Raw genomic sequence first — 27,260 nt, 5'->3', positions numbered from 1 at the left:
ACTTTGCATCAAGATGTTCCATTTTCTTTTTAGCTATACATGACAGAACAAAAATAAGAAAACAAACAAACAAACAAAATCAAAGACCTCTACTCCACTACCAACTGCAGACTACTGAATAGATGAGGTATTTGAATTTATCTATACCTCTCATCCAAACTAAGCCTTCCTAATTGTCCTGTGCTGATACTGTAAAATTTAGAAGACACCTCTTTGCGGTGTCTTCTAAATGAACTATAGTCTTTTAAAGATGATTTATTTGTAGATTTTTTTCAATATTTTATCTAATTTTCCTTTTCTTAGTATCACAGACCCGACTCATGGCCTCACCTACGTGAGACAGTACTTTAGACACAGGATGTCACTTTGATGACTATGGACTACTGTCAAGTTACAGCAAATGGCATTGGCAACACACGAGCTCAGAGGGGAAAGTAGAAGACAAACGAGCAGGAGCTACAGGACCACAGCGTAACCTCATTTGTATCACATGTATTCACCCCTCAGTGTGCATAGCTGATAGGTTGGCAAGAAGACTCAGAATAGGTCAGTTCCAACCAAGGGCAATCAAGTGGTGGCAGCTGTAGATAGGGCAGTGAAGTTGGTGGTTACAAACACTGACTTTGAACTCAGACAAGCCTGCGGTCCCTTGGTTATCTTGTATGGCACTTGAGAACAAAACACAGAGAGAAATTAAAACAAGACTCCCAGAGCAAGTAATTTCAATGAAAGGCAATGAAAGAGGTAGCCAGCACCAGGAAACATCAGCCACAGAATTCATCAGCAACCTTTATCTTCAATCTTCAGGTTCAAAGTCTCTGTTAACGATTTTCTATTCCTATGCAATAGAAAAATAACCGGTGCCTTTTTGTGCTAAGCATTAAGGTCTCTGAGCTTTGCTGGGGAGTCATGTAAGTTTTAATAGAATTACTGCTGCTGCTGCTGCTAAGTCGCTTCAGTCGTGTCCGACTCTGTGCAGCCCCATAGACGGCAGCCCACCAGGCTCCCCTGTCCCTGGGATTCTCCAGGCAAGAATACTGGAGTGGGTTGCCATTTCCTTCTCCAATGCATGAAAGTGAAAAGTGAAAGTGAAGTCACTCAGTCATGTCTGACTCTTAGCGACCCCTTGGACTGCAGCCTACCAGGCTCATCCGCCCACGGGATTTTCCAGGCAAGAGTACTGTAGTGGGGTGCCATTGCCTTCTCCGAAAATTACTGCAAAGTAATGCAAAACTTGACAAGGGAGGTATGAATAAAGTGTGAAATACACGAAGATGCAGTTAATTTGGCTTTGAAGGGAGGTCATACTCAAGGTGAGCATTCAAGCAGAGGAGGACTTTGCCAAGAAGACAAAGAGGGAAAAGAATTCAAAGTGGAAGAATCAAAGGCAAAGCCGGAGAAATGTTGACAATTTCCAGAATGGTTAAATATCCTGGTATACTCAGAGCAGATGGAGAATGGAGATAAGACCAAAAATACAGGTGTAGAGATGAAGGTTCCTGCAGGAAATGTGAAGGAATTTAAAAAATTTTAAAGGTAATAACTGTTTAAGTAAAAAGTTGATAAGCCCATATCTATGTCTTAACTTTTTGATTTTTCTCCCAAAACCTTGACATTTAATCATGGTGTCAAGTCTTATCTTTCCTCTGCAATGTCCTTAATATTGGATGTCTTTATTTCTCTTGCTATCACTGGCACCAGTTCAGGCCTGCACCATCTCTGGATGTCTAACATAACCCTCTAACAGATCACTTGACCTCTCACCTCTCTTTCTTGAATCCAGTCTTTGCTCAGGTGCCAGGGAAAGTTCAAACTTCTATGACTCCCCTGTCCTTAGATTGAAACTTTTTGATAGTCATGACAAACTGACTGACATACTTATCCAAATAAACAAACAAACAAAAAAAGCACATATATTCGGGAAGACATTCCAATTATGTGCTGCCCACGAAGAATATTAAGTGGAAAAAGAAACTGCCTGCAGCTAAGGCCAGAAGCCCAGAATCCTACCAGTGGAATCTGGAATTCCTAATAGACCTTGGAAAAAAAGAACTTCTCAGCAAATAATCTAAGTCTTCTCCAAAAGGTCTCAGCTGTCTTCTTTGGACATTTTCCCTTTAATTTATTCCTCTGGACCATGTACTGTAACCTAACACACTCATGATTTCTCAGCCTCATACCTTCTTACACACTGCCCTCAAAATAAGGAATGCTTGCATCTTGTACGGTTTCTTTGCCAGTAAAATCCCTACCCGTCCTTCAAGGCTTAGCTACCACCCACCTGTGGATGACTTGCTTATCCACCCATCTGGATGTAACCTCCTTCCCTCCACTCACATTGAAATTGCTCAGAGAACTTTGCCCTTCACTCAACTTACTTTATATACATGTATTATAATCACAGTGAGTAACTTGATGGCAGGGGCTCTTTTTCCCTCATTACTATATCCTCTGGAAATTTACCAATGATTTATTTGATAAATAATAACAATTTATTAAGTTCAATAACTTCTGATCAGACATTGTATTAGATATCTACTGATACGTAACAAATCACTCCAAAAACTGAGAGGTTTAAAATCACAAACATTTAGTATCTCACACAATTTCTGAGAATTTGAATTGGGGAAGTGACTGAGCTGGTGGTTCTGAGTCAGGGTCTCTCATGAGGATTGTTAGTAGGACTAGAGTCATCTGAAGGCATAATGAGAGCAGGAGGATCTGCATCAAAGTTCACTCAGATGGCTGCTGGCAGACGTTTGAGCTTCTCGCTAGATGTTGGCTGGAGGCCTTGGTTATTTGCCACATGGGCCTCTTCTTAGGGCTGCTTATGACATAGAGAATTACTTCCCCCAGAGTGATCAATCCAAAAGAAGAAAAGAGAATGAGAAAAAGATCAAGGCTAAAGTGGCATGTCTTTTATAACTTAATCTCAAAAATTAATCTTAATATCACCACTTCCATGGTATTTGTCACACAGACCAATCCTGGTATACTGTGAGAAGGGACTGCACAAAAGCACGTATGCCAGAAGCGAGACTCATTGGGCCGTATTGGAAACTATCATGCTGCTGCTGCTGCTGCTAAGTCGAATCAGTCGTGTCCGACTCTGTGCGACCCCATAGACGGCAGCCCACCAGGCTCCCCCGTCCCTGGGATTCTCCAGGCAAGAACACTGGAGTGGGTTGCCATTTCCTTCTCCAATGCATGAAAGTGAAAAGTGAAAGTGAAGTTGCTCAGTCGTGTCCGACTCTTCGAGACCCCACAGACTGCAGCCCACCAGGCTCCTCCGTCCATGGGATTTTCCAGGCAAGAGTACTGGAGTGGGGTGCCATAGGTACCTCAAAATTATGCAGTAAGAAAGGGTCTATTCAATCACTGACTCAATGGAAGACTAATATTAGCTTGATATTCTTTATGTTTGATCAAGATCATATTTTGCAATAACTTTTAAAATGTAATAGGAACTAATCAATGACTTGGATTATCTCATTATTTAATAAGCAAAAAGTCTCAAGATGAGTGGTAAATTGTCCAACTATCAATATCACTGATGAGTGGGGTATATTCCTTTTTTTTATATCTCACCAAAGAAAACATGGTGGCTCAGCTGGTAAAGAATCCGCCTGCAATGCAGGAGACCTAGGTTTGATCCCTGGGTTGGGAAGAGCCCCTGGAGGAGGGCATGGCAACCCACTCCAGTATTCTTGCCTGGAAAATCCCCATGGACAGTGGAACCTGGCGGACTACAGTCCATAAGGTAGCAAAGAGTCAGACATGACTGAGCAACTAAGCACACCACAGCACAAAGAAAACATTTTTTAAGTTAATTTCAAAGTCCTGGACTAGTGCTGTCCTTTAGAACTTTCTACACCAGTAGAAATTATTAACATATACAAAAACACTACTGTACATGAAATAGATAACCAGCAAACACCTACTGTGTAGCACAGAGGACTATACTTAATATTTTGCAACAATCTACAAGGGAAAAGAATCTGGAAAGAATATATATATATATTTATGTCAGTTCAGTTCAATTCAATCGCTCAGTCATCTCCGACTCTTTGCGACCCCATGAATTGCAGCACGCCAGGCCTCCCTGTCCATCACCATCTCCCGGAGTTCACTCAAACTCACGTCCATCGAGTCGGAGATGCCATCCACCCATCTCATCCTCTGTCATCCATACATGACTACTAGAAAAACCACAGCCTTGACTAACCGGACCTTTGTTGGCAAAGTAATGTCTCTGCTTTTCAATATGCTATCTAGGTTGGTCATAACTTTCCTTCCAAGGAGTAAGCGTCTTTTAATTTCATGGCTGCAATCACCATCTGCACTGATTTTGGAGCCCCCAAAAATAAAGTCTGACACTGTTTCCACTGTTTCCCCATCTATTTCCCATGAAGTGATGGGACCAGATGCCATAATCTTCGTTTTCTGAATGTTGATCTTTAAGCCAACTTTTTCACTCTCCTCTTTCACTCTCATCAAGAGGCTCTTTAATTCTTCTTCACTTTCTGCCATAAGGGTGGTGTCATCTGCATATCTGAGGTTATTGATATTTCTCCCAGCAATCTTGATTCCAGCTTATGCTTCTTCCAGCCCAGCGTTTCTCATGATGTACTCTGCATATAAGTTAAATAAGCAGGGTGACAATATATAGCCTTGACGTACTCCTTTTCCTATTTGGAACCAGTCTGTTGTTCCATGTCCAATTCTAACTGTTGCTTCCTGACCTGCATACAAATTTCTCAAGAGACAGATCAGGTGGTCTGGTATTCCCATCTCTTTCAGAATTTTCCACAGTTTATTGAGATCCACACAGTCAAAGGCTTTGGCATAGTCAAGAAAGCAGAAATAGATGTTTTTCTGGAACTCTCTTGCTTTTTCCATGATCCAGCAGATGTTGGAAATTTGATCTCTTGTTCCTCTGCCTTTTCTAAAACCAGCTTGAACATCTGGAAGTTCATGGTTCACGTACTGCTGAAGCCTGGCTGGGAGAATTTTGAGCATTACTTTACTAGCATGTGAGATGAATGCAATTGTGCGGTAGTTTGAGCATTCTTTGACATTGCCTTTCTTTGGGATTGGAATCAAAACTGACCTTTCCCAGTCCTGTGGCCACTGCTGAGTTTTCCAAATTTGCTGGCATATTGAGTGCAGCACTTTCACAGCATCATCTTTCAGGATTTGAAATAGCTCCACTGGAATTCCATCACCTCCACTAGCTTGGTTCATAGTGATGTTTTCTAAGGCCTACTTGACTTCACATTCCAGGATGTCTGGCTGTAGGTGAGTGATCACACCATCATGATTATCTTGGTTGTGAAGATATATTCCGTGTATTCTTGCCACCTCTTCTTAATATTTTCTGCTTCTGTTAGGTCCATACGATTTCTGTCCTTTATCGAGCCTATCTTTGCATGAAATGTTCCCTTGGTATCTCTAATTTTCTTGAAGAGATTTCTAGTCTCTCCCATTCTGTTGTTTTCCTCTATTTCTTTGCATTGATCGCTGAGGAAGGCTTTCTTATCTCTTCTTGCTATTCTTTGGAACTCTGCATTCAGATGCTTATATCTTTCCTTTTCTCCTTTGCTTTTCACTTCTCTTCTTTTCACAGCTATTTGTAAGGCCTCCTCAAACAGCCATTTTGCTTTCTTGCATTTCTTTTCCATGGGGATGGTCTTGATCCCTGTCTCCTGTACAATGTCACAAACCTCAGTCCATAGTTCATCAGGCACTCTATCTATCAGATCTAGGCCCTTAAATCTATTTCTCATTTCCACTGAATAATCATAAGGGATTTGATTTAGGTCATACCTGAATGGTCTAGTGGTTTTCCCTACTTGCTTCAATTTAAGTCTGAATTTGGCAATAAGGAGCTCATGATCTGAGCCACAGTCAGCTCCCAGTCTTGTTTTTGCTGACTGTATAGAGCTTCTCCATCTTTGGCTGCAAAAAATATAATCAATCCGATTTTGGTGTTGACCGTCTGGTGATGTCCACGTGTAGTCTTCTCTTGTGTTATTGGAAGAGGGTGTTTGCTATGACCGGTGCATTCTCTTGGCAAAATTCTATTAGCCTTTGCCCTGCTTCATTCCATATTCCAAGGCCAAATTTGCCTGTTATTCCAGGTGTTTCTTGACTTCCTACTTTTGCATTCCAAAGGACATCTTTTTGGGGTGTTAGCTCTAAAAGGTCTTGTAGGTCTTCATAGAACTGTTCAACTTCAGCTTCTTCAGCATTATTGGTTGGGGCATAGACTTGGATTACTGTGATATTGAATGGTTTGCCTTGGAAATGAACAGAGATCATTCTGTCGTTTTTTAGATTTATATATATATATATAGTTACAAGTCATGTCTGACTCTTTTGCGACCCCAGGGACTATAACTCACCAGGCTCCTCTGTCCGTGCATGGGATTTTCCAGGCAAGAATATTTAAGTCAGTTGCCATTTCCTTCTCCAGGGGATCTTCCTGGCCCAGGATCAAACCTGATCTCCTACATTGGCAGACAGATTCTTTACCACTGAGCCACCAGGCAAGCCCATATAAGGGCATATATATATATATATATATATATATATATATGTATATATATATATATATAACTGAATCACTCTGTTGTACACCTGAAACTAACACATTGTCACTCAACTGCACTTCAATTTGAAAAGGAAAAGAAGTGTTTTATATTTGTTTTATCCAAAAGATAGCCACTAGACACATGGAACTATCAAGCGCATGCAATGTGACTGTGGAACTAGACTTATTATATTTTATTTAATTTAATTAATTTAAATTTAAATATAAAGAGCTACATGTGGCTGACAGCTATCACACTGGACCACTCAGGCAGGTCTTGACTAACGTTTACTCTTTTACTTTGTTTTGACATAGACCTGAAACAGAGTTTACAGTGCTGTCTTAGCAAATTATCAAGTTCTAGGGTCAAAGTACTTGAATTCCAACTTAGATTCTTCATTTACAAGTGATTTGAACTTGGAAATTGTACTTCACTCTCTTTGCCTCAGTTTCCCCTATCAGCAAAATAAAAGTACTTACTTCTATAGGATTGTGGGATGGATTAGCACCAGACACATAGTAATTGTGGTAAATATGATTACAGTCTCTAATTACCATGTAACTATTTCTGAGCATATTTCTCCAATGCCAGATATTACTTAGTTTAATGGGAATAAGTGCATAAAATGAATCTTCACAATCCTATTATTAAGAACAATGTAGCAAGTATAGCAACTTCAGAGGAGGGTTTATTTCTTTGAAAATAGACAAACCATTAGCGGAAATATCTTTTTCTTTCCTTAGTTTGACATCAAAGTTTTGTGGCGGTTTTTGCAATATATCAGTCATAACTTTGATGATCATCATCATGAGAAAAACCAGGAAAGTGGCCTTAACTAAATTTGTAAAGTTTGCAAGTGTTCATTTGAAGTTATTGTTCTTTGAAAGATGAGAAAAATATGGCCTTGTTTCCAACAAAAGTAAATGTTTCAATTCCCTACCTGTAAGTATGAAGATACTGTATTTTATTTGCACAGGTAACACCATGAACTTTATTAGTTTCCTCTGGGGGAATAAGTAAAGTTTAGTTGCTGGCATTAAAAATAAAACAAATTTTTCATTTAATATAGACTGAGATAAATTCTGATTAAGTATTATATAAAAAACATGGTTACAATACTTATTATAAAAACAGCACACATAAGTCTGTTTTATTTTTCTATCATGTCTCTCTTTCTCTCGCTCCCTGTCTCTCTCTCACACACACATGATTTTAAATCAGAACTCAGTCAAGTACCATAGAGAAGAGGTGAGTTATACATCTTCCTTTCACAATTTATTATTGATCTGCTCTCACTGTAGTTTATTTTCTTCCTCAGGGGAAACTAAGAACTTCTTTATCAATTCGGTCAAAGTTTTTATGACTACCCTTTGTCTGACTTATAATGTAACATAATATATTCAAACACATCACTCGATAGTATCTTCCTGGTCTCTGTTCTAAATATCACTCCTCCTCATACTATGATTCAATTTAAAGACTCTTTCCAAAGATCAGTCTAAATAAATAACAAGTTAGCTTTCAGGCAAACAAATGAATTTGCATTGTTTTATATTCATCATAAATATTTCACTTAATTACCGAGGTACCTTGTTCAGAAACACAAAACAACATTATAAATTAATTAGCACTGTCCCTGCTGACTTTTTAGAAGTTCTGTGGAATGTAAAAGCCAAAAGTAAAAACAGCCTGCAGAGCCAGCCAGAGCACACATTATATCCAAATGCTAAGTCCACAAACATGTCATAGTAAAAATTTGAGATATATTTTGAAACACCAAGAGTTTATCTTTTGTCAGGTATTACCCTATTTATTTTTAAATTCAAGGTCAAAGAAATTCTCCTCCCCTTTTTTTTCTTCTTTTGCTTTATATAATCCAAACTGACAAAATCCCGTATTATCTTAAAAGTAATTAAAGGAGTTACTTTTCTCTCATTTCAGCATAATAAAATTCTAATATAACTAAAATGTAACAACACATTTTCAAAGATAGGGAAGATTATCATCATGAAATGTGTTCTCAATATATAAATGTTGGCATATTAGAATAAGCACCTAATACAAAAAATTCAAGTCCATTTAATATTATCCAAAACAAAGGTAACATTTTTACTTAGCTGACTGTAATGTGATAAAAAAGCCATTCTTGAAATTATTACTTTCAAATACTTGATAATTTATAATGTTTCTAAGTGGAAGTGTAATGTAGTCTCAAACGAAATAGTAAAAGTTTATAATTTCTGAGCATGAAACTAAAATAACAAGGTGTCCATATTTCATTAAAATATAGCCATAATGTTTTGTGAAAAAAATGAATTTAAATGTAAATCTTACAGAATAAGTGATACAAATATCAAATTAGTTTCCAAAACTTAATGCTTCAGCCCATTTAAAAGTTTTAAATGCTTCATTATATAGGTATATATAGGGTTTTTTCAAATGATCTTAATAATGTATAATATTATAAAATACTTGAGCTTTTTCATTGTTAGACATTAAAGTATCTGCTAATTCTTCACTGAACTCTCTGCTAAATCATGTTGCTTTCTTTCTTGGTGAACTAACAACAGCCTGAAGGAATTAGTGCTGAGGAGAAAAAGTCAAGAAAACAAAAATATTTTGTTTGACCAAGCGAAAGGCACCAAAAATGGTTTGGTTTAAACGATGCAATAATTCGTAAACTGGGTCTGATTCTGCCTGAGTTAAACAGCTGGGGCTTTTTTCTGAGGAGCTGGGGAATCAATTAAATCCCTCTAATACAAGTATCATATCTTCAACATGCCTTTTTTGGCAGTATTAGTGAATGTTTTATAGAAAGACTGTTGTAAAACAGAGCACTAGTTACATAAAAAAAAAAAACTTAAAATATGCATGTTTTGTATAACATGTATTAGAAGTGAGTGTACATGCAACATTCCAGCAAAACTAAGGAGCAAATTATAATATCTTTTCTTAATTAAGGACTGAAAATAATAGCACAACACATGTATAGGAACCCTTGGTCACATTCCTTGATTGACACTTTCTATCTCCTGAAACAAGAAAGAGTTAATTGGTAGATTTCTCAACTGCAATTTCATGATAGTTTACTCATTGACTGTTGGTTAGTCATCATGCTGACAGTTTCTAAGCCATCTTTTCTAGGCATACATGGAATGAGAAGATGGAATAAATGGCTAACATTTAATTAACACATTCCCAGAGTTTTCTAAGGAGTCACTATGCTCTGCTCTCTCAAATACGTGACGTACATTCTCAGTGTTCATATTGCCTGGTCTCTAGTTCTTTGTCTTGCCATATGGTATCTTTGGGCATGTAGCTCCTGTTCTTTCAGTGATATATGTTGGGATGCTGCATAAAATGAAGTCATTTTGCCTTGACCTTTATTAATTTGAGGTTGCTATTATTATTTCTGGTACAGAATAACATTTAAAAAAGTAAAATCATATGAATGTGTGTGTGTCAAGAGACTGAATAAGAAGCTAGATATATATTTATACTAATGATAAGATAATAGGTATTTTATACTATCACTGCCATAAAAATGCAAACTATTACTAGTAAAATTTTATACTACTCTTTAATTTCAACATGTTTTTCATGTTTACTGAACTATAATCTAAACCAAATAACTGAAAGAGATGTTAAGTAATGATTGACACCCAAGCTAGCTAAGTTATAATCTTATTGAAAGAAAAGATAACTACCTAACGATTCAGCTATCATGCTGACCATAAAGAGAGATTGTAGATTATATTTCCTGAGAAGGGTAAAATATGAAAGGTAGGTTATAAAATATAGGTTAAATATCTATGTACATTTGTTTGTATGTATGTATGTAAGGTATCGGAGAAGGCAGTGGCACCCCACTCCAGTGCTCTTGCCTGGATAGTACCATGGATAGAGGAGCCTGGTGGGCTGCTGTCTCTGGGGTCGCTAGGAGTCGGACACGACTGAGCAACTTCACTTTCACGTTTCACTTCCATGCATTGGAGAAGGAAGTGGCAACCCACTCCAGTGTTCTTGCCTGGAGAATCCAGGGGACGGGGGAGCCTGGTGGGCTGCCGTCTCTGGGGTCGCACAGAGTCAGACACGACTGAAGCGACTTAGCAGCAGCAGCAGCAGCACGTAAGGTATGATCAGGAGATTTGTCTTAGTGCTAAAAAATAGAGAAATACCCAGTGCTTAAAATGTGACAAAGTATAGGTTGCTAGAAGCAGGGATGTATAAAATGAGACACTTCATATTTCATATTATCCCCTAGCTATGTGGTCAACACGTGATTAGTTCAATGACATTGTACCACCAACTGATTCCACCAACTGAACACCATTCTGAAACCTCACTTGGATACTCTCTGCTGCTCAGAAACCCTCCCATTCATCTCTTCTGGACTGCCAATAACAGTCACACAGCAGCTGTTTCAAACCATCTCTTCTGTCTATAATTTCAGTCCTGCTTCAATTCACTTCATTGCCTACCGTGACTCCATTTTTTCCTTTACTGAGAAGAATAAGGCCATGTGATCGATATGCATTCTTAAATTCTATTTACTCCATCTCAAAACTACCACTATGTCATCTTTTCTCTCTGGCCTGCATCTCAACAGTTTCACAAGGAAAAATATTTTAAAATTTCTCAAAATTCAGTTGTTTTATGTGCTTCCTCTCCCATCTGAACCCGCATCTTCTATTCATTCAATCACTCATTCATTCAATCGCTAGGCCAGTCAACACTTACTGGGCAGACATGCAGTACAGTAGTTTGAAGCCAGTGAAAGTGAGAGTGTTAGTCACTAAGTCGTGTCTAGCTCTTTGCAATTCTATGGACTGCAGCCCGCCAGGCTCTTCTATCCATGGAATTCTCCAGGCAAGAATACTGGAGTGGGGTGTCATTTCCTTCTCTAGAGGATCTTCCTGACCCAGGGATCAAACCCAGGTCTCCTGCATGGCAAGCAGATTCTTCACTGTCTGAGCCACCACGGGCCAGAGGTGGGTTTTAATACCTGTTTATTCACTTTCTAGCTTCACAAGCACAGGCAAGTTCCTTAATCTTTCTAGCATTGTTTGCTCAGCTTTAAAATGAGTAATACCTTTTTTATGTACCAGTATGAAAATGAAATAACAAATGGCAGATTAAGCACTTATTACACTTAGTACATAGTAAACTTAGAAGCAAGAAAATGCTAGTTTCTAGGGGAATATAGTTGAAAAGTGTGATCCTCAGGACATTGTATCTTTTGGGGATCATATCTTTCAATTATATATGATACACACACACGAACCTATATGTGTGAGTTTAAGTCGTTGTTCAGTCACCAAGTAGTATCCAAACTTTTGCAACCACATGGACTGCAGCAACCCAGGCTTCTCTGTCCATTATCTCCCAGAATTCACTCAAACTCATGTCCATTGTATTGATGATGCCATCTTTCCATCTCATCCTCTGTTGCCCCCTTCTCCTCCTGCCCTCAATCTTTCCCACCACCAAGGTCTTTTCCAATGAGTCGGCTCTTTTCATCAGCTAGCCAAATTACTAGAGCTTCAGCTTCAGCATCAGTCTTTTCAAGGAATATTCAGGGCTGATTTCCTTTAGGATTGACTGGTTTGATCTCCTTGTAGTCTAAGGGACGCTCAAGAGTCTTCTCCAACACCACAATTCAAAAGCATAAATTCTTTGGCACTCAGTCTTCTTTATAGTCCAACTCTCACATCCATACATGACTACTGGAAAAACCATAGCTTTGACTATACAGGCCTTTGTTGGCAAAGTGATGTGTCTGCTTTTGAATACGCTATCTAGGTTCATTGTAGCTTTTCTTCAAAGGAGTAAACATTTTTTAATTTTTTTTGTGGCTGGAGTCACTGTCTGCAGTCATTTTGGAGCCCAAGAAAATAAAATCTGTCACTGTTTCCACTTTTTTCCCATCTATTTGCCATGACATGATGAGATTGGATGCCATGATCTTCGTTTTTTGGATGTTGAATTTTAAACCAGCTTTTCACTCTCCTCTTTCACCCTCATCAAGAGGCCCTTTAGTTCCTCTTTGCTTGAGTTTCAGTAGTACAATATAAAATGGAATATAATATGGAGAATAATATAATGATCAATTTTAAGCTATAATTAATAAAAGATAAGCTGAGAGGCCAAGTACAAATAAATTTACAAAAGTTTACAGTGTTTCTATATTATTTGATTCCCACAGAGATAAAAAAGATTTTATTTATAATTACTATAAAAATGTATAAGAAAAAATTTGATGTGAAAAACATGAGATTTGCTTAAATAAAATACTTAAGGTTGACTAAAGCATATAAAAGCTTAGAATAAGTTGAAAGATAGCTGCTTTCCTGGATATTATAATAGCCATAATATCTTGTATTCTGAACAAAATCCCAATGAGATTTGTTTTGTACTTGAAATAAAAGAAAAAGATTCTAAAATGCACCTGAAAGGATAGATAGGTAAAAGTGGAGTTGGAAATTTGAAAAATGCAGCCATATGATAGGGCACTTTTCCAACTAGATATTAAGAGATATTATGTAAGAACAATGGGCTTCCCAGGTGGTGCTAGTGGTAAAGAACCCACCTGCTAATGCAGGAGACAGAAGAGACCTGGGTTTGATCCCTGGATCAGGAAGAGCCCCTGGAGGAGGACATGGCAACCCACTTAGTATTCTTGCCTAGAGAATCCCATGGACAGAGGAGCCTGGGAAGCTATGGTCCATAGGGTTGCAAAGAGTCAGACATGACTGAAGCAATTTAGCATGCACATGTAAGTACAAAAACTAAAAACATGGAACTGTCCCTAAAATCAGCAGATAGAAAATGGAATACAAAGATAGCTCAGGAGGAAAACATAATTCATATGTCAAAGCATAACATACGAGAATGGTGACCTAATCTGTTAATGAGAAAAATATTATTTAATAATTAATTCACTATTTGGGATTTTAAATCTAAATTATATGTTTATCCCATTAATAACATTGACCACAAAATATTAAAAAGAAATTCTCACATCGAATAACATAATTAAAAGGGAAGCAACAGGCTGTGAAATTTTTGATACATATCAATTATAGTACTAGTACATGAATCCCTCATGCAAATCGATAAATAAGACCTAAAACCTAATTACATGAACAATCAAGTGACAAAAGGAGTATAAACGTTAATAGGAATGTGAAAAACAATTTACAGCCTTTCCTACTACAAAAGAAAAAGAACCGTAAGATACTCCTTCTGTCTGTCAAAATTAGAAAGAGATAAGAGTAATGCAATAGTCCATGTTTGTTATGGTGTGGTCAAACCTATATGGGCTTCCCGGGTGGCTCAGTGGTAAAGAATCTACCTGCCAATTCAAGAGACACAGGAGATGCGTGCCACGAAGACTCAGATCCCTGGGTCAAGAAGATCCCTGGAAGAGGAAATGGAAACCAATTCCACTGTTCTTGCCTGGAAAATCCCACGGACTGAGGAGCGTGGCGGGCAACAGTCTATGGGGTCACGAAGAGTCGGACACGACTGAGTAACCAAGCACACACACAAACACATATACTGTTGTTTGGAGAGTAAATTAGTACATGTGCAATTTTATTGGTTCATTCTATCCATTCAGCAGGTATTTTGTGAGCATTTGCTCTTTATAAGGAATTGTTTTATGTAGTTGGAAAATTGGTATCAAAAGCTTTTCAATATTTACTTTTTTTATTCTTGGAATTACTTCTAGGAAATCTATCCTAAAGAAATAAACATTGATCAGCAAAAATGTACATGTAAGTGATATTTATAATAACTTTAATAGCAAAAACTATAGACACACCTGAAAGTCCAACAATAAGAATGATTAAATGAATATTGATATTTCCATATATTTGCTCATATATTCTTTAGACAAAATCAATTTTTTAAAGAATATAAGAGGCTTCAGAGTAATTAACAAGATGAGAGTTGCATATAGTACATACAAGAAAGATAAGAGAGGTTATCACTGGACAGAAAACTATAGCTTATTTTTTTCCTTTTTCTATACCTTCCTATATTGGTTATAATGAGCATGTATTACTTTTAACATCAAAAGAAATAATATGCATTTTTTTAATTCTTTGAACTAATAGGGAAATAATTATTTTCACCTAAAAATATGAGAAGGCCTCAAAGGCACCTTTTAGACATTGCTCTATTATTATCTCTCTTGAATTTTCAGTCTTTCCTCAGCCCACAAATGAACTTAGATGTCTCCTATTAAAGAATTACTTTCTCCTTTTCCTTTGAGCTAGCCTATATTTTTCACACCTATTATTACTGCCAAATTTCTTGGAAAAGCAATTTTTTTTCTTTCTTTGCTGCCATCCATACATCCTTTTCAAAATGCTTCCTATGCCAATACACTGATTGAGCCAGTTCTATCTCAGATCATGATAAGTATATTTCAAATTAAATTTTCTCCATCTTTCTTCTACTCTTTGCTCTACCTACATTGTTTGATTTTACTCTTCTTTTGATAATTTTCTAATCATTACTTCATTGGTTCATCTTTCTCCTGTTACACTTTAGATAATTTTCTCAACATTCTATTCTGAGCCTTATTCTCTTCTCACTTTCTATACTCTTTATCTTAAAAATGTTATCCATTTTCATATATTGATTTATCTCCTCTTTGCATACAATTCACAAATTGATTTCTGATTCTCCCTTGAATCATATCCCCTCTTTTTTTTACCTGCAGGCTAGAAGCTGCCACCTGGATGTTCTTCAAGCGTGTCAAACGTAATAATCTCAAATCATAAATATTTACCCTGCCTTTAAATTTTTTTATCACTTGACTTCTCTATTTACTTTCCCACAATTGTATGCATATCAAGCTCAAAATATCTTAGACTGCATCTTTGTCTTGTTCCTACTCATCCAATTGTCCAAGACCTGTATCTATCTATTTATCTATATCCTTTCATTTCCTTTGTAATTCTTTGAACTCTCACATAACTACCCTTACTTTAATGTAACCTGGCCTGCTCTCATAGAAGTAATACTCTGATGGTTAGTCAAACTTCTTCCATAATCTCCTGCTTCCCAAAACACAGCCAGATTTATCTTCCTACAACACCACTATAATTTTATCACCACCTACTCAAGTGACTTCCAAATGTCACTCTAGTTATATAAATGCAGTTATCTTGGCATTTAAGATCTTCTTTAATCCAGTCCTACCCTTTCTCCCTGCTACTGTACAGATTCCCTCTGCTCTAAGATGAACCACTTCGTGTGTATGAATTACCCTGTCAGAAATTGATAACACTCTTACTAAAGGCCCAGCTTAAGTATCACCATAATAGTGCAGCCCTCCCTGGCCATCCCCACTGCTGCTGCTCACTAGGCTTAGTTGTGTCCAACTCTTTGCAACCCCATGGACTGCACCCTGCCAGGCTCCTCTGTCCATGGGGATTTCCCAGACAAGAATACTGGAGTGGGTTGCCATGCCCTCCTCCAGGGGATCTTCCCAACCCAAGGATTGAACCCAGGTCTCCCACATTGCAGGCAGACTGTTTACCATCTGAGCCACTGGGGAAGCCCCCATCCCCACTAGTTCCTTATTTTAATCATTCTTATGGCAATTACTGACTTCTATTTGTGATTGTCCGTGAAAGTGCTTTCCTCTCAAACTATATTGTCATGTCCTTAAGTATAAAGGTTGAATCAATTTAGCTTAGAATACACCACAATACCTGACACAATATCCTGTATATATAGCAAGTTCTCCAATACTAAGAAACAAATCAAGAAATTTACAGACAGCAAACTATTTAATACTTTTTAGTCATTGTATTCATGTATTTCTTTTAGCATATGGCTTGTTGACCTACTCTGTAAGATTATTAAAGCCTTGGGAATAGGTATCATACCTATCCTTTTATTTATAAATGATATAAATAATATAAACTTTATATTATTCAAATTTATTTATAAATAACAGATTATAAATAAAGTCTTGGGAACTTATTATATAATAATAATATTTTCTTATTATGATTTGTCAATGATTAATCCATAAAGAGATACTGATTATTAGGGTGACTATTCAGGTTAAAGCCATTTCTTGATCCAATTAAAGCTTTACAGAAAAGCTTAGGTAGATGCATATGTTCTTAAACATAGGCACAATTAGATCTCCCAGTGGTAGATGAATCAGGCAACTCTTTTATTTGGCAGATTTTTCAAGGAAAAAAAGCATAAAATGACCAGTCATTTCCCTGAGCGCCTCTCTTATTTTAATAGCTATTACTCTCACTCCATGCTCATCTCCCCTGAGATACTGTGTTGGATTCTTTTCCTGAATAAGTCTTTCAAAAATTAAAGATAAATACAAGTCTCAGAATACCAACAACATTTCTCTCTGAGACATTTCTTATATGTTAAATCAAAACAGGGTGACATTAGAACCCAGTATTGCTCAGATCAGGTGAAGCCTTCCCTGGGTAAATCTATTACACAAGACTGTTCCCTCAGCTCCGAGCCAAAAGAAACAAGAGTAAAAGCACAATAATATGGTAATATCATTCCAAGATCCCAAATGTATCTGTAAAACCTCAGCTGGAAGTTGATTTAACCTCTCTGGTATTGTTGTATGACCCCTGAGGTGGTACCTTGCCTTCTATAAGTGAGTAGAGCGATTACCATTACCCGTGGAAGCCAGAGCTCCCCAGTGACTTGGAAGAGTCTTGAGAAGGGATAAAGTTTCATAGCTTATTGCAATTCTTCCAGCACAGAAATCTCCCAGAGCTGAAACTCATTCAGAAATGATGAGGCATTTGAAGCTGCCTCAAATAAGGGTTCTCTACTAAAGTGACTGGCTAGTCCACATTCCACCTGAGAAAATGATGAAAAATCACATTCAAGGGGGAAAAATCCATTCCTACAATCGTACAAGGGAGCAGAGACAATAATTATTAAACCGACTTTGATTGAAGTTTGTTGAACTCTTTAGATTCTTTATAGCCCATCTGTACTGGAGGTTTTACATTTAATTTCTCCCATCTGATTCCTGTGATAACTCCTGTACACTGGATAATTAGGGAACTGGGCAAACAAACCACCACCCTTCCAGGATCAGAACACATGCACTGTCCCAGGTTTACCCAGCCTTACAAAGGCCTTCCCTCCATTGCACCATCATCTCTCTCTCTCTCGCTCGCTTGCTCGCTCGCTCGCTCACTTGCTCGCTCTCTGGGCAGTTTCCCACACTGCAGAGTGGAGCAAGGAGAAACTTAACATGTGGGGACTTAACTGATGCTAACTCAGAGTTTGGCTGTTATCCCACAAGAAGCAAAGCAGGAACAACAGGCCCCCTTTGCATTCACAATATTCTTGTTGCCATGTAGGAAAGGATTTTCAAGTGCAGTGGTGATCATTGGTTCATGAGCTTCCTTTCCCACTGGCTTCCTTGGTTACATACCATGCATGTTATAAAATGAGCATCACTGGAGCAGGTTGGTGACAATAGCAATTTTGGGCAGCACACTTACAGCAGGACAAACTACATAAACTGGGGAAGGCTCTCAGCAGAGGCCCTGTGTTTAGGCGAGAGGGGGAATGGAGAAGCGGGAAGAGTTGTAAAAGACAAGAGGGACATTCACAGAAGAGAATGAACAACTATCACACAAAATGATAAGTGAAAAAACTAAGCATTTCAAGCACAGTGTAGCAAAAATTTTAAGTCAGCTGAACTGGATCAGAATGGCAGAAGGCTATGGGAATTACCGCATCTGATTTCTTATGTGGAGAGTGGCCTGGCTCCAAAGAGAGGTGCTTTTATATTAGTTTGCTGACTGGAGGTAAGAAAGAAAGGCAGCGACAGGAAATGGATGTTTAAGGCAACTTGCAAGCCCACGTAGGAAGCAAGCCGCTGTTCTGCTGTGGCGGCCCTGCTGCCTTCTACTGGTGACCCTCTGTGGACACTGTCATTGTGGAAACAAGCAAAAGCTGCCTCCAAGAAAAGAGAAACATTTTAAAAGAAACAGAATGATCTCGCAATTTTTCTTTTGTAAGAACACAAATAACAAAGGACAAAGTAAATGGGTGAGAGAGGCAGAGTCAACTTTTTCAGAACTGTGAAGTGAGGAGCAGGGTGAGCAGGAGCAGAAGAGAGAGAGGGAGGAAGAACTCTAGAGAAAGAGGAGAGCCTACTAAAGAAGCCAGCCCCCTGTACAGACAGCCTGACGCCAGATGGCTTCTTCTAATAAATATTCAACCTTAACTCTGTTCCCATGTAACTTTGTTGTAAAGCTGCCAGCACACCCACACAGATCTGGGCCAGCAAAATGATTACAGTAGTACAAACAAAATAGTGCAATAGAGGAAACAGACAGACAGGGTCCTGTCCACAGACAGGCAGGGCTGGAAGATGTGAGCCGATGGACCTTTAGATTTAATGCTTCAGAAGTCCTAATAACAAGTAGCATCGGAGGGGAGGGGACCGCAAAAGAAGAGAAGAAACGTTTAAGTCTTATCTGTGCTCTGCTTCAGGTTTTAGCACTGAAACATGTACAACTTTTACTTTAGAGATGACATAGGAAACATTAGCTCTCAAATATTTTCCAGTGTAGCCTTTATATTTAACTACATTTAGAGTAATAACAACCTCACTAAAATCACCCTCATTTTTAATTGCATCAGTATATAATAAGACGATGTACTTTAAGAATTACCATTTGGGAATAAAATAGATATTCACCATATATTTTAGAAAAACACAAATAATCTTTTTGAATGTATTTTTTCTCTTCTTATCCCTCTTTGAGCTATTTGGTATTTAAATTCTGTTTAGATATATAGGCACCTTTTGATTCTATAAGGAGAGGTATTCATGCATTTCAAAGTGTCTGTGGAAGAGAATTTGAAAATATTGATGTCAGAATAAAATGTTTCATTAATAAAGTAATTTATGGAGATTGTGAACCAAATAATGCTAAAACTCAGCTTGAGGGAATGGTGATATAGTGAAATATTATTTTAGAAATGCATATTATGAAATACATTGTGTGATGTTAGAAACAACTATTAGAGAACTATATCAAGCTTTTTAAATTTTAGTTTTCCAATGATATATATAAACTTCTTGTTTTAGAAATGAACTAAACCAACTTAGTAATGAAATACAGCAACTTGGAGCAAATCATTTAAAATGGTTGGTATAAAAATGAGTTTCCAACTATATTTTATGTTCTAATTCTCAACTTGATATCAAGAATTGTCCAAAAAAAATCTCTAAAAGAGTTCATCATAAACCAAGCTTTCTCGTACCTCAAAATCAAGAATATATTTTTGTGGGGTTATCTGCGAGCACTGATAAGACTGCAGGAATGGAGACGTAAGAAAAACCAACAAAACAAAAAAATTAAACACTTACGAAAAGCTAGATAAGTTTTGTTAAGTGCATACTGTTGTTTTGACAGTTTGAGAATCTGCACAGATTTTACATTTTATTACACTGACATCAAAAGCTGTATTGATAGGAAAGGACCACATTTCTAACAAAGAGAGACAGATAAAAATTAGCATTTATCTTCTGGTGACACTGGCTTTCTAAGGGTAAGGCGTATAGTGTTTTCCCCTCTCGGCAGAGAACTGTCTCAGGGAACTGAGAAAGCTTGGAAGGTTAAGGCTTCCCAATTAAGGACATGATGGAGACAAATCCTTGAAAAGATATGTATAAATTGCACACATGAAATACGAACAATACAAACATATCTGTATACAAAATATGCAGTTGTGCATTCAAAGGAGCTAATGGCATGCAATAATGGGAAATTATTTGAACATCTGTTTGCACATTAATCTGCATATTTTTGCACATGCAATCATCCATTTGCATCAGCATATTTTGCATGTCGCATGCACACGTTAGACACCTGTTATTAAAATCCAAGTCCCTAATATGATGCTGATTCCCTTGAATATATTTTGTTTTCATGAGATTGATCATAGAGTCCAAAGAGTAGTGCATTTTTAAGAAAGGGGGCAATACACACAGAATGATATTAGTGGAAATACATGCACTTCTACCTCATCTATGCATGGGCAGTAGACTTCAGGGTTCAAAAAGGGAATAAGATTGGTTGGTAATGAAAAAGCAAAACAACATGATAGAGATGAATCATGACACCAGCTCCTTGCTTCTGGTAGAAAAATGATCAACCGCTGAAAAATACATTGAGAAGTCAACTGTGACAAGAATTTACTAGCACATAGTATATGGTCAATAAACAGCTGCTGATTCCTTGGTTAATAAAGAGATGTATAATTTAACTAAAATGTCACATTTAGCTAATGGTTACTAAGGCTCAATGATCTATCAGATTTTATTCTGACTGCTTTTATAGGCCTATCTCATTTAATCCATATGGAAATAGCCTTTGAGCAACTATTGAAAGACTGAACTAAAAAGACTAGGCTGTGCTACCAACTAGGAATGTGAACTTGGATTAATTTGTCTAGTAAGTGATTTTGTAAAATGGTAGACTGCATTGAGTCAGCAAATATGCCGTACATATGGTGCTACTATCCACTTTTTTAACCGTGGCAGAAATGAAAAACTCTATCCCAGCACTTTTTCCCACTGAGCCTGGACTTGGCCATAAATTCTTCCTTAACACTGCACTCCAGGCAACCACCACCAACTGATCAAATTTGGCACACAAGATGAATCTATTTTCTATCCTTGGACTATATTTTCTCTAAGACTCTCTCCATATACTGAATCAAAAACTCTTATAGGACACTAAAATCCTTTGTTTTGAAGGAACTATTCTAATTATTTGGTTGTTTTTTGATTACAATGTATCAAATATGCTCTGAAACTAGTTGACCATTGTTTAAGACATAGAACAAGCAACTCTTGCTCTATGTAGAATTTCAACTGTCATAGAGTATTTTTAATGGATTTAATCCATATGATATGTTATAGCAAAGTAATGTTCAATATATTTCCCCCTTTTGGATTATCCATAAAAGTACTTTCTTCCAGGCAGTTATGCAAAGTGGATCAGGAAAGCAGCATGAAGCAATACTTTGCACAGCACAGCCCTTGGACATGGAAGAAAGACAGCAGCCGTGGTCCCAGCTTCTGCCAGACAGAGCGTTGGTGGTGTGATAGAAAGCACAGAAACCTGTAGGCACATTAAAAGGACATATTCAGACTCTTCAAAACATATGAAAAGATGGGAAACAAATGGAGCTGTCACAGAGGATGGTTTTTTGAGAAAAATCGCTAGGAAATCCTCCAGTGTGATAAGCATTGCAAACAGCTGAGATGAATCCATCAAAAGTATATACTGAGTGTTTGCTTTATGTCTAGTGCTGGGCTATGCTCTTAGAGAAGTACAATAAAGGACTATAACACATTGCTTGCTTTTGTAGAAACTGCATCCGAGTTGAAAGGAATAAAACTTACAGATAACATTGCAAAACTGCTCATACACCAAGAATATTCTTTCCAGCTACATCTATACCCACAAGGACAACATTTCAATCCCCTGTATCACTTTGAATGGCAAGGCTCCAACAAAGAATGCCCAGAATACTTTTTATGAGGTAGCAAAATGATTCCTGTTTTGATCTTGACACTTGTGTTATTTTCCTAGTTATTTATTGTGCCTTGCCTCTTCTTTTCATGATGGTACCTGCTCATCACACATATCTCTTGTTTCTAGAACCATCATCCAAATTCCCCTAAAGAATCACCATTCACCCACATTCAGTCGTGTGGATTGGGTGGAACTTCACATCTAGCTCCAAGGGTGGGCAAGTGATCTTCATCAGACAATGGCAAGGAGACTTAGCATTTACTAGGGTTATGGTGAAAGAGAAACTCTGTGTGACTGGACTGACTAGTGGCCACAGGTAGAAACTGCCTAATGAGAAAGCCCAAAAGATGAAAACAGAACTTTCTTTTTTTTTTTAGAAATGGAAGCAGACCAATCCCTAATGGCACAATATGAGCATTGCTGCTGCTGCTGCTAAGTCACTTCAGTCGTGTCTGACTCTGTGCAACCCCATAGACGGCAGCCCACCAGGCTCCCCCACCCCTGGGATTCTCCAGGCAACAACACTGGAGTGGGTTGCCATTTCCTTCTCTAATGCATGAAAGTGAAAAGTGAAAGTGAAGTCCCTTAGTCGTGTCCGACTCTTCAAAACCCCATGGACTGCAGCCTACCAGGTACCTCCATCCACGGGATTTTCCAGGCAAGAGTACTGGAGTGGGTTGCCATTGCCTTCTTCGGATATGAGCATTGGGATATAGCAAAGTCCAATTCTAGCTACATTCCTGGACTTTTCAGTTACCCAAACTATCAAATTCTTACATCCCACCTACCACCCAGCTTAAACTAGTTTAAACCGGAGTTCTACAATGAACATCTTAACTTGGCAATTTCAATCCATATCACTGACATACATTGAGGCAGTCAGTTGGTCCCAATTAATAAATCACAGCTGAAAGAACTTAAACCACTTTCTCTAAATCACATAATAAAGGTCAACAAAAGTACAGAAAGTAAAGGCCTCAATTTTATGAACAAAATTGAAACACCACATTCTTAGAAAGTATTCTCTATAGCTATTTTCTTACCCTTGCAGGGACTGAGAACCAAATCCTACATCCCTTCACCTCATCCAAGTCCCTCCTAATATACCCTCTGGGAAATAGAAAATAAGATAATCACCACAATTGCCCTTCACTATAATCTTCCCTTGCTTTAGGATTTTTTTCAAGTTGCTAATAGAGAACCTTTATGAAAACAAGAGTATCTAATTATTGGGGACAATTATCAGAATTCCAAGAAGTTTCTTGTTAGGCCTATTTATAGGACTATTAATGTTAATTCTCAATTTAGAGACCCTTCTCCTGCTTATTTCCCCTATGAATTCAACTGGCTCTCACTGAGTCCCTCAGAGGGAGAGGCCCAAGTAGTACAAAGTTCACTCAGAATTTAGGGCATTGCCTAGGGACAACAGTCAGTGATCACTCTTAATGTCATCCCAGGAGACTGGCAGAACACTAAGGTGTTTTAGCTTGACTCCAGGAAGTAATTTATGCAATGAATTTTCTAGCTGGTGAAAATGAGTAATAAAGAAACAACCAAGATCAGGAGGAGCTAAATTTCTCACACATAATATGGGGAAAGGGGAGGGTGGGATTAATTGGTAGATTAGGATAGGCATATATACACAGCTGTTTATAAAATGGGCTTCCCTGGTGGCTCAGTGGTAAAGAAACTGCCTGCAAGGAAGAAGGCATGGGTTCGATCCCTGGGTCAGGAAGATTACATGGAGAAGGAAATGGCAACCTACTCCAGTATTCTTGCCTGGAAAATCCCATGAACAGAGGAGCCTGGAGGGTTATAGTCCATGGGGCCACAAAGAATTGGACACAACTGAACCACTAAACAACAATAATGTATAAAATAGATAACTAATGAGAACCTACAGTATAGTACAGGGAGCTCTACTCAGTGATCTGTGGTGACCTAAGTGGGAAGAAAGTCCAAAAAGATAGGGGATATATATATATATATATAGCTGATTCACTTTCCCGTACAGCAGAGACTAACACACCATTATAAAGCAACTATGTGTGCATGCTCAGTTACTCAGTCATGTCCGAATCTCTGTGACACTGTGGACTGTAGCCTGCCAGGTTCCTGTCTGTGGCATTATCCAGGCAAGAATACTGGAGTGGCTTTCCATTTCCTCCTCCAGGTGAATCTTCCAAATCCAGGGATCAAACCTGTGTGAGTGTGGCTCCTACATTGGCAGGCAGATTCTTTACCACTGAGCCACCTGGGAAGCCCATAAAGCAACTATATTCCAAAAAAAAACTAAAAATAAATAAGTAGAAATCAAAGAAGCTCCTACAATCTAGCCACCTCCATGGAAACCTTTCTCAGTACCCCAGTAGCTACAGACTATACTGGGGAAACAATGGAAACAGTGTCAGACTTTATTTTGAGGGGCTCCAAAATCACTGCAGATGGTGACTGCAGCCAGGAAATTAAAAGACGCTTACTCCTTGGAAGGAAAGTTATGACCAACCTAGACAGCATATTCAAAAGCAGAGACATTACTTTGCCAACAAAGGTCCGTCTAGTCAAGGCTATGGTTTTTCCTGTGGTCATGTATGGATGTGAGAGTTGGACTGTGAAGAAGGCTGAGCACCGAAGAATTGATGCTTTTGAACTGTGGTGTTGGAGAAGACTCTTGAGAGTCCCTTGGACTGCAAGGAGATCCAATCAGTCCATTCTGAAAGAGATCAGCCCTGGGATTTCTTTGGAGGGAATGATGCTAAAGCTGAAACTCCAGTACTTTGGCCACCTTATGCGAAGAGTTGACTCATTGGAAAAGACTCTGATGCTGGGAGGGATTGGGGGCAGGAGGAGAAGGGGACGACAGAGGATGAGATGGCTGGATGGCATCACCGACTGGATGGATATGAGTTTGAGTAAACTCCGGGAGTTAGTGATGGACAGGGAGGCCTGGCGTGCTGCAATTCATGGGGTCACAAAGAGTCGGACAGGACTGAGTGACTGAACTGAACTGATACCTTCATATGGACTTCCCTGGTGGCTCAGATGGTAAAGAATCTGCCTGCAAGGAAGGAGACATGGGTTTGATCCCTGGGTCAGGAAGATCCCCTGGAGAAGGGAATGGCAACCCATTCCAGTATTCTTGCCTGGGGAATTTCATGGATGGAGGAGCCTGGCAGGCTATAGGCCATAGGGTCTCAAAGAGTCAGACAGGACTGAGTGACTTTCACTTTCACAAAGCTTCACTAGAGGGTCCCGGAGGGTTGGGTAGATTTTAAATTAAAATGTAAAGATTTAATTAAAAAATAATAATATTAAAAACATCAGAGTCAATCCATAATAGCTGCATAGGTGAACCACTGAGTCCTTAGCTCATTGCCTACCCCAAGAAGTCACCCACTGACAATGTGAAAGTATCTCCATCACCGACTCCTTACTACTAACATCACGTTTAAACTAAACATTGGTTCTTTTCAACCTACTTTCTGTTTAGAAATTGCTTCTATTCTTTTGAGCTTGTGTTTACTTTTTCACCTTTTTGTAAGAAAAATTGCATTTTATTAGCTAGAATCCAAATACAGCTAAATGAGGAAAACTCAATAAAAGGACTAAAAGAACATTTTCATCCGATAAATTTGCTGTGAAATGCCACGTTTGTGGCTGTGCCTGCAGTCATTCCAGTTACAAGACACATAGTAGGAAACAGTTTTGGGATTTTCAGCCATTAGTTTATAAATTGAATAAGCTAGATGTGTTCATTCATATAAAGTTAATGTAATTTTTCTTGGGAAAGTTTAATATTCTACAAATCCATTATCATATTTACAAATTAATCTTCCCTTAGGAAAAAAGATTGAAGATTTATAGAAGGAAGTATTTTATTACTTTTAAAACTGCAGTTTTAAAGAAAATCAAAGAAAAAGAAGGAAAATTATATCCAACTATAAATGCCTTTTTATGACTAACAGTTTTGTAACACTGAAATTTATGAAAGGAGAAGGGAATAAAGCAGAACATAGAAAGATTTTTCAATGAGCTCACAGAAATTGCAACTCCTATATCACAAATTGCAAACTCCTAAAAAATTAAACCTGTTGATGTGACTACAAACTGAATGGTGTTAAATTCATTAGATACTTGAGGATATTATGGATTTCTCCTGGAAAACTTTTTGGGTTTTTTTTTTTTGCCTAAACTCTCAAGCTACTTGTTCCAATTTTTGACAAGTTAGGATTCTAAACCTTTACAACACCAATGACAACAAAATTCTGTGTTCATTTAATTTCTTTCTCAAACTTTCAGTGACTTGTTAATGTTGAACAGGTAACTGACAACATAATTAATTCCTAATATTCCACTGTCATAAAACAGAGTTTCCTAAAGAGTAAAACTAGAGTGTAGAGTAAAGGAAGTCTCTACATACACACAAATTTCTGACATGTTGTTGAAAGGAAGAAAAGTGAATTGATTTTCCCCCAGATAGTCTCTTTTATGTTCATCCCTAGCATTTATGTAGCATAATATTAATGACAATCTTATAAATAAGATGCAAACTATAATGACTTATTAATAACCACTTTTTGTAACACTTCTAACTACTGAAAAATATCAAAGTATTACCTTTATTAAGATGTTCTTCTACAGGAAAAATTTGTTGCTACATTTTTATTACAATAACATCATACACAATTCTTCAGATTGCAAGTCATATAGTAATAATATTTAATATCAAAGATGATGGATCCCAGAATGGAATTCCAGTTCCTCTAATTCCTGAGTCTACCCTCTAAGTTTTACTCAAATAACTCAAGTAATTAAACTTTCTTCCCAGTATTTTCGAACATTTAATAAGTGAACTACTAAAGTTATCCAGTGGAGAAGGAAATGGTGAACCACTCCAGTATTTCTGCCTGAAAAACCCCATAGACATCATTGCCTGCAGGCTCACAGTGCATGGATAGCAAGAGTCAGGCACAATTTAGTGACTAAACAACAACAACAATATCATCTGGAATAATTTCAGTGATCTGGACCTCAGGACCACAATTTAGCAATGCCAGATATTAGAAAGTTTATTTCAATTATC

At 37.8% G+C, this 27,260-nt stretch overlaps 1 protein-coding gene across 5 annotated transcripts in view; it reads right to left on the bottom strand.

Annotated features, from left to right (window-relative positions):
* Positions 1 to 27,260, bottom strand: part of LOC147378292 (uncharacterized) — a 720,625-nt gene that overhangs the window by 402,437 nt on the left and 290,928 nt on the right. For 3 of the 5 annotated variants that reach the window (XM_086351898.1, XM_086351909.1, XM_086351918.1), the window contains exon 5: positions 20,089 to 21,760. The exons of the other annotated variants lie outside the window; for them this stretch is intronic. In XM_086351898.1, the coding sequence (XP_086208024.1) occupies positions 21,637 to 21,760 (124 nt within the window). In that variant the 3' untranslated portion in view covers positions 20,089 to 21,636. Of the gene's footprint in view, positions 1 to 20,088; positions 21,761 to 27,260 lie in introns of those variants that run through there. 5 annotated transcript variants of the gene reach the window in all.

This window comes from Bos grunniens, chromosome 2 (genome assembly GCF_055505025.1).
Source record: "Bos grunniens cultivar Pamir isolate PY7600 chromosome 2, Bosgru_T2T1.0, whole genome shotgun sequence".
NCBI lineage: Eukaryota > Metazoa > Chordata > Mammalia > Artiodactyla > Bovidae > Bos > Bos grunniens.
This window is presented reverse-complemented; position numbering and strand designations above follow the sequence as displayed.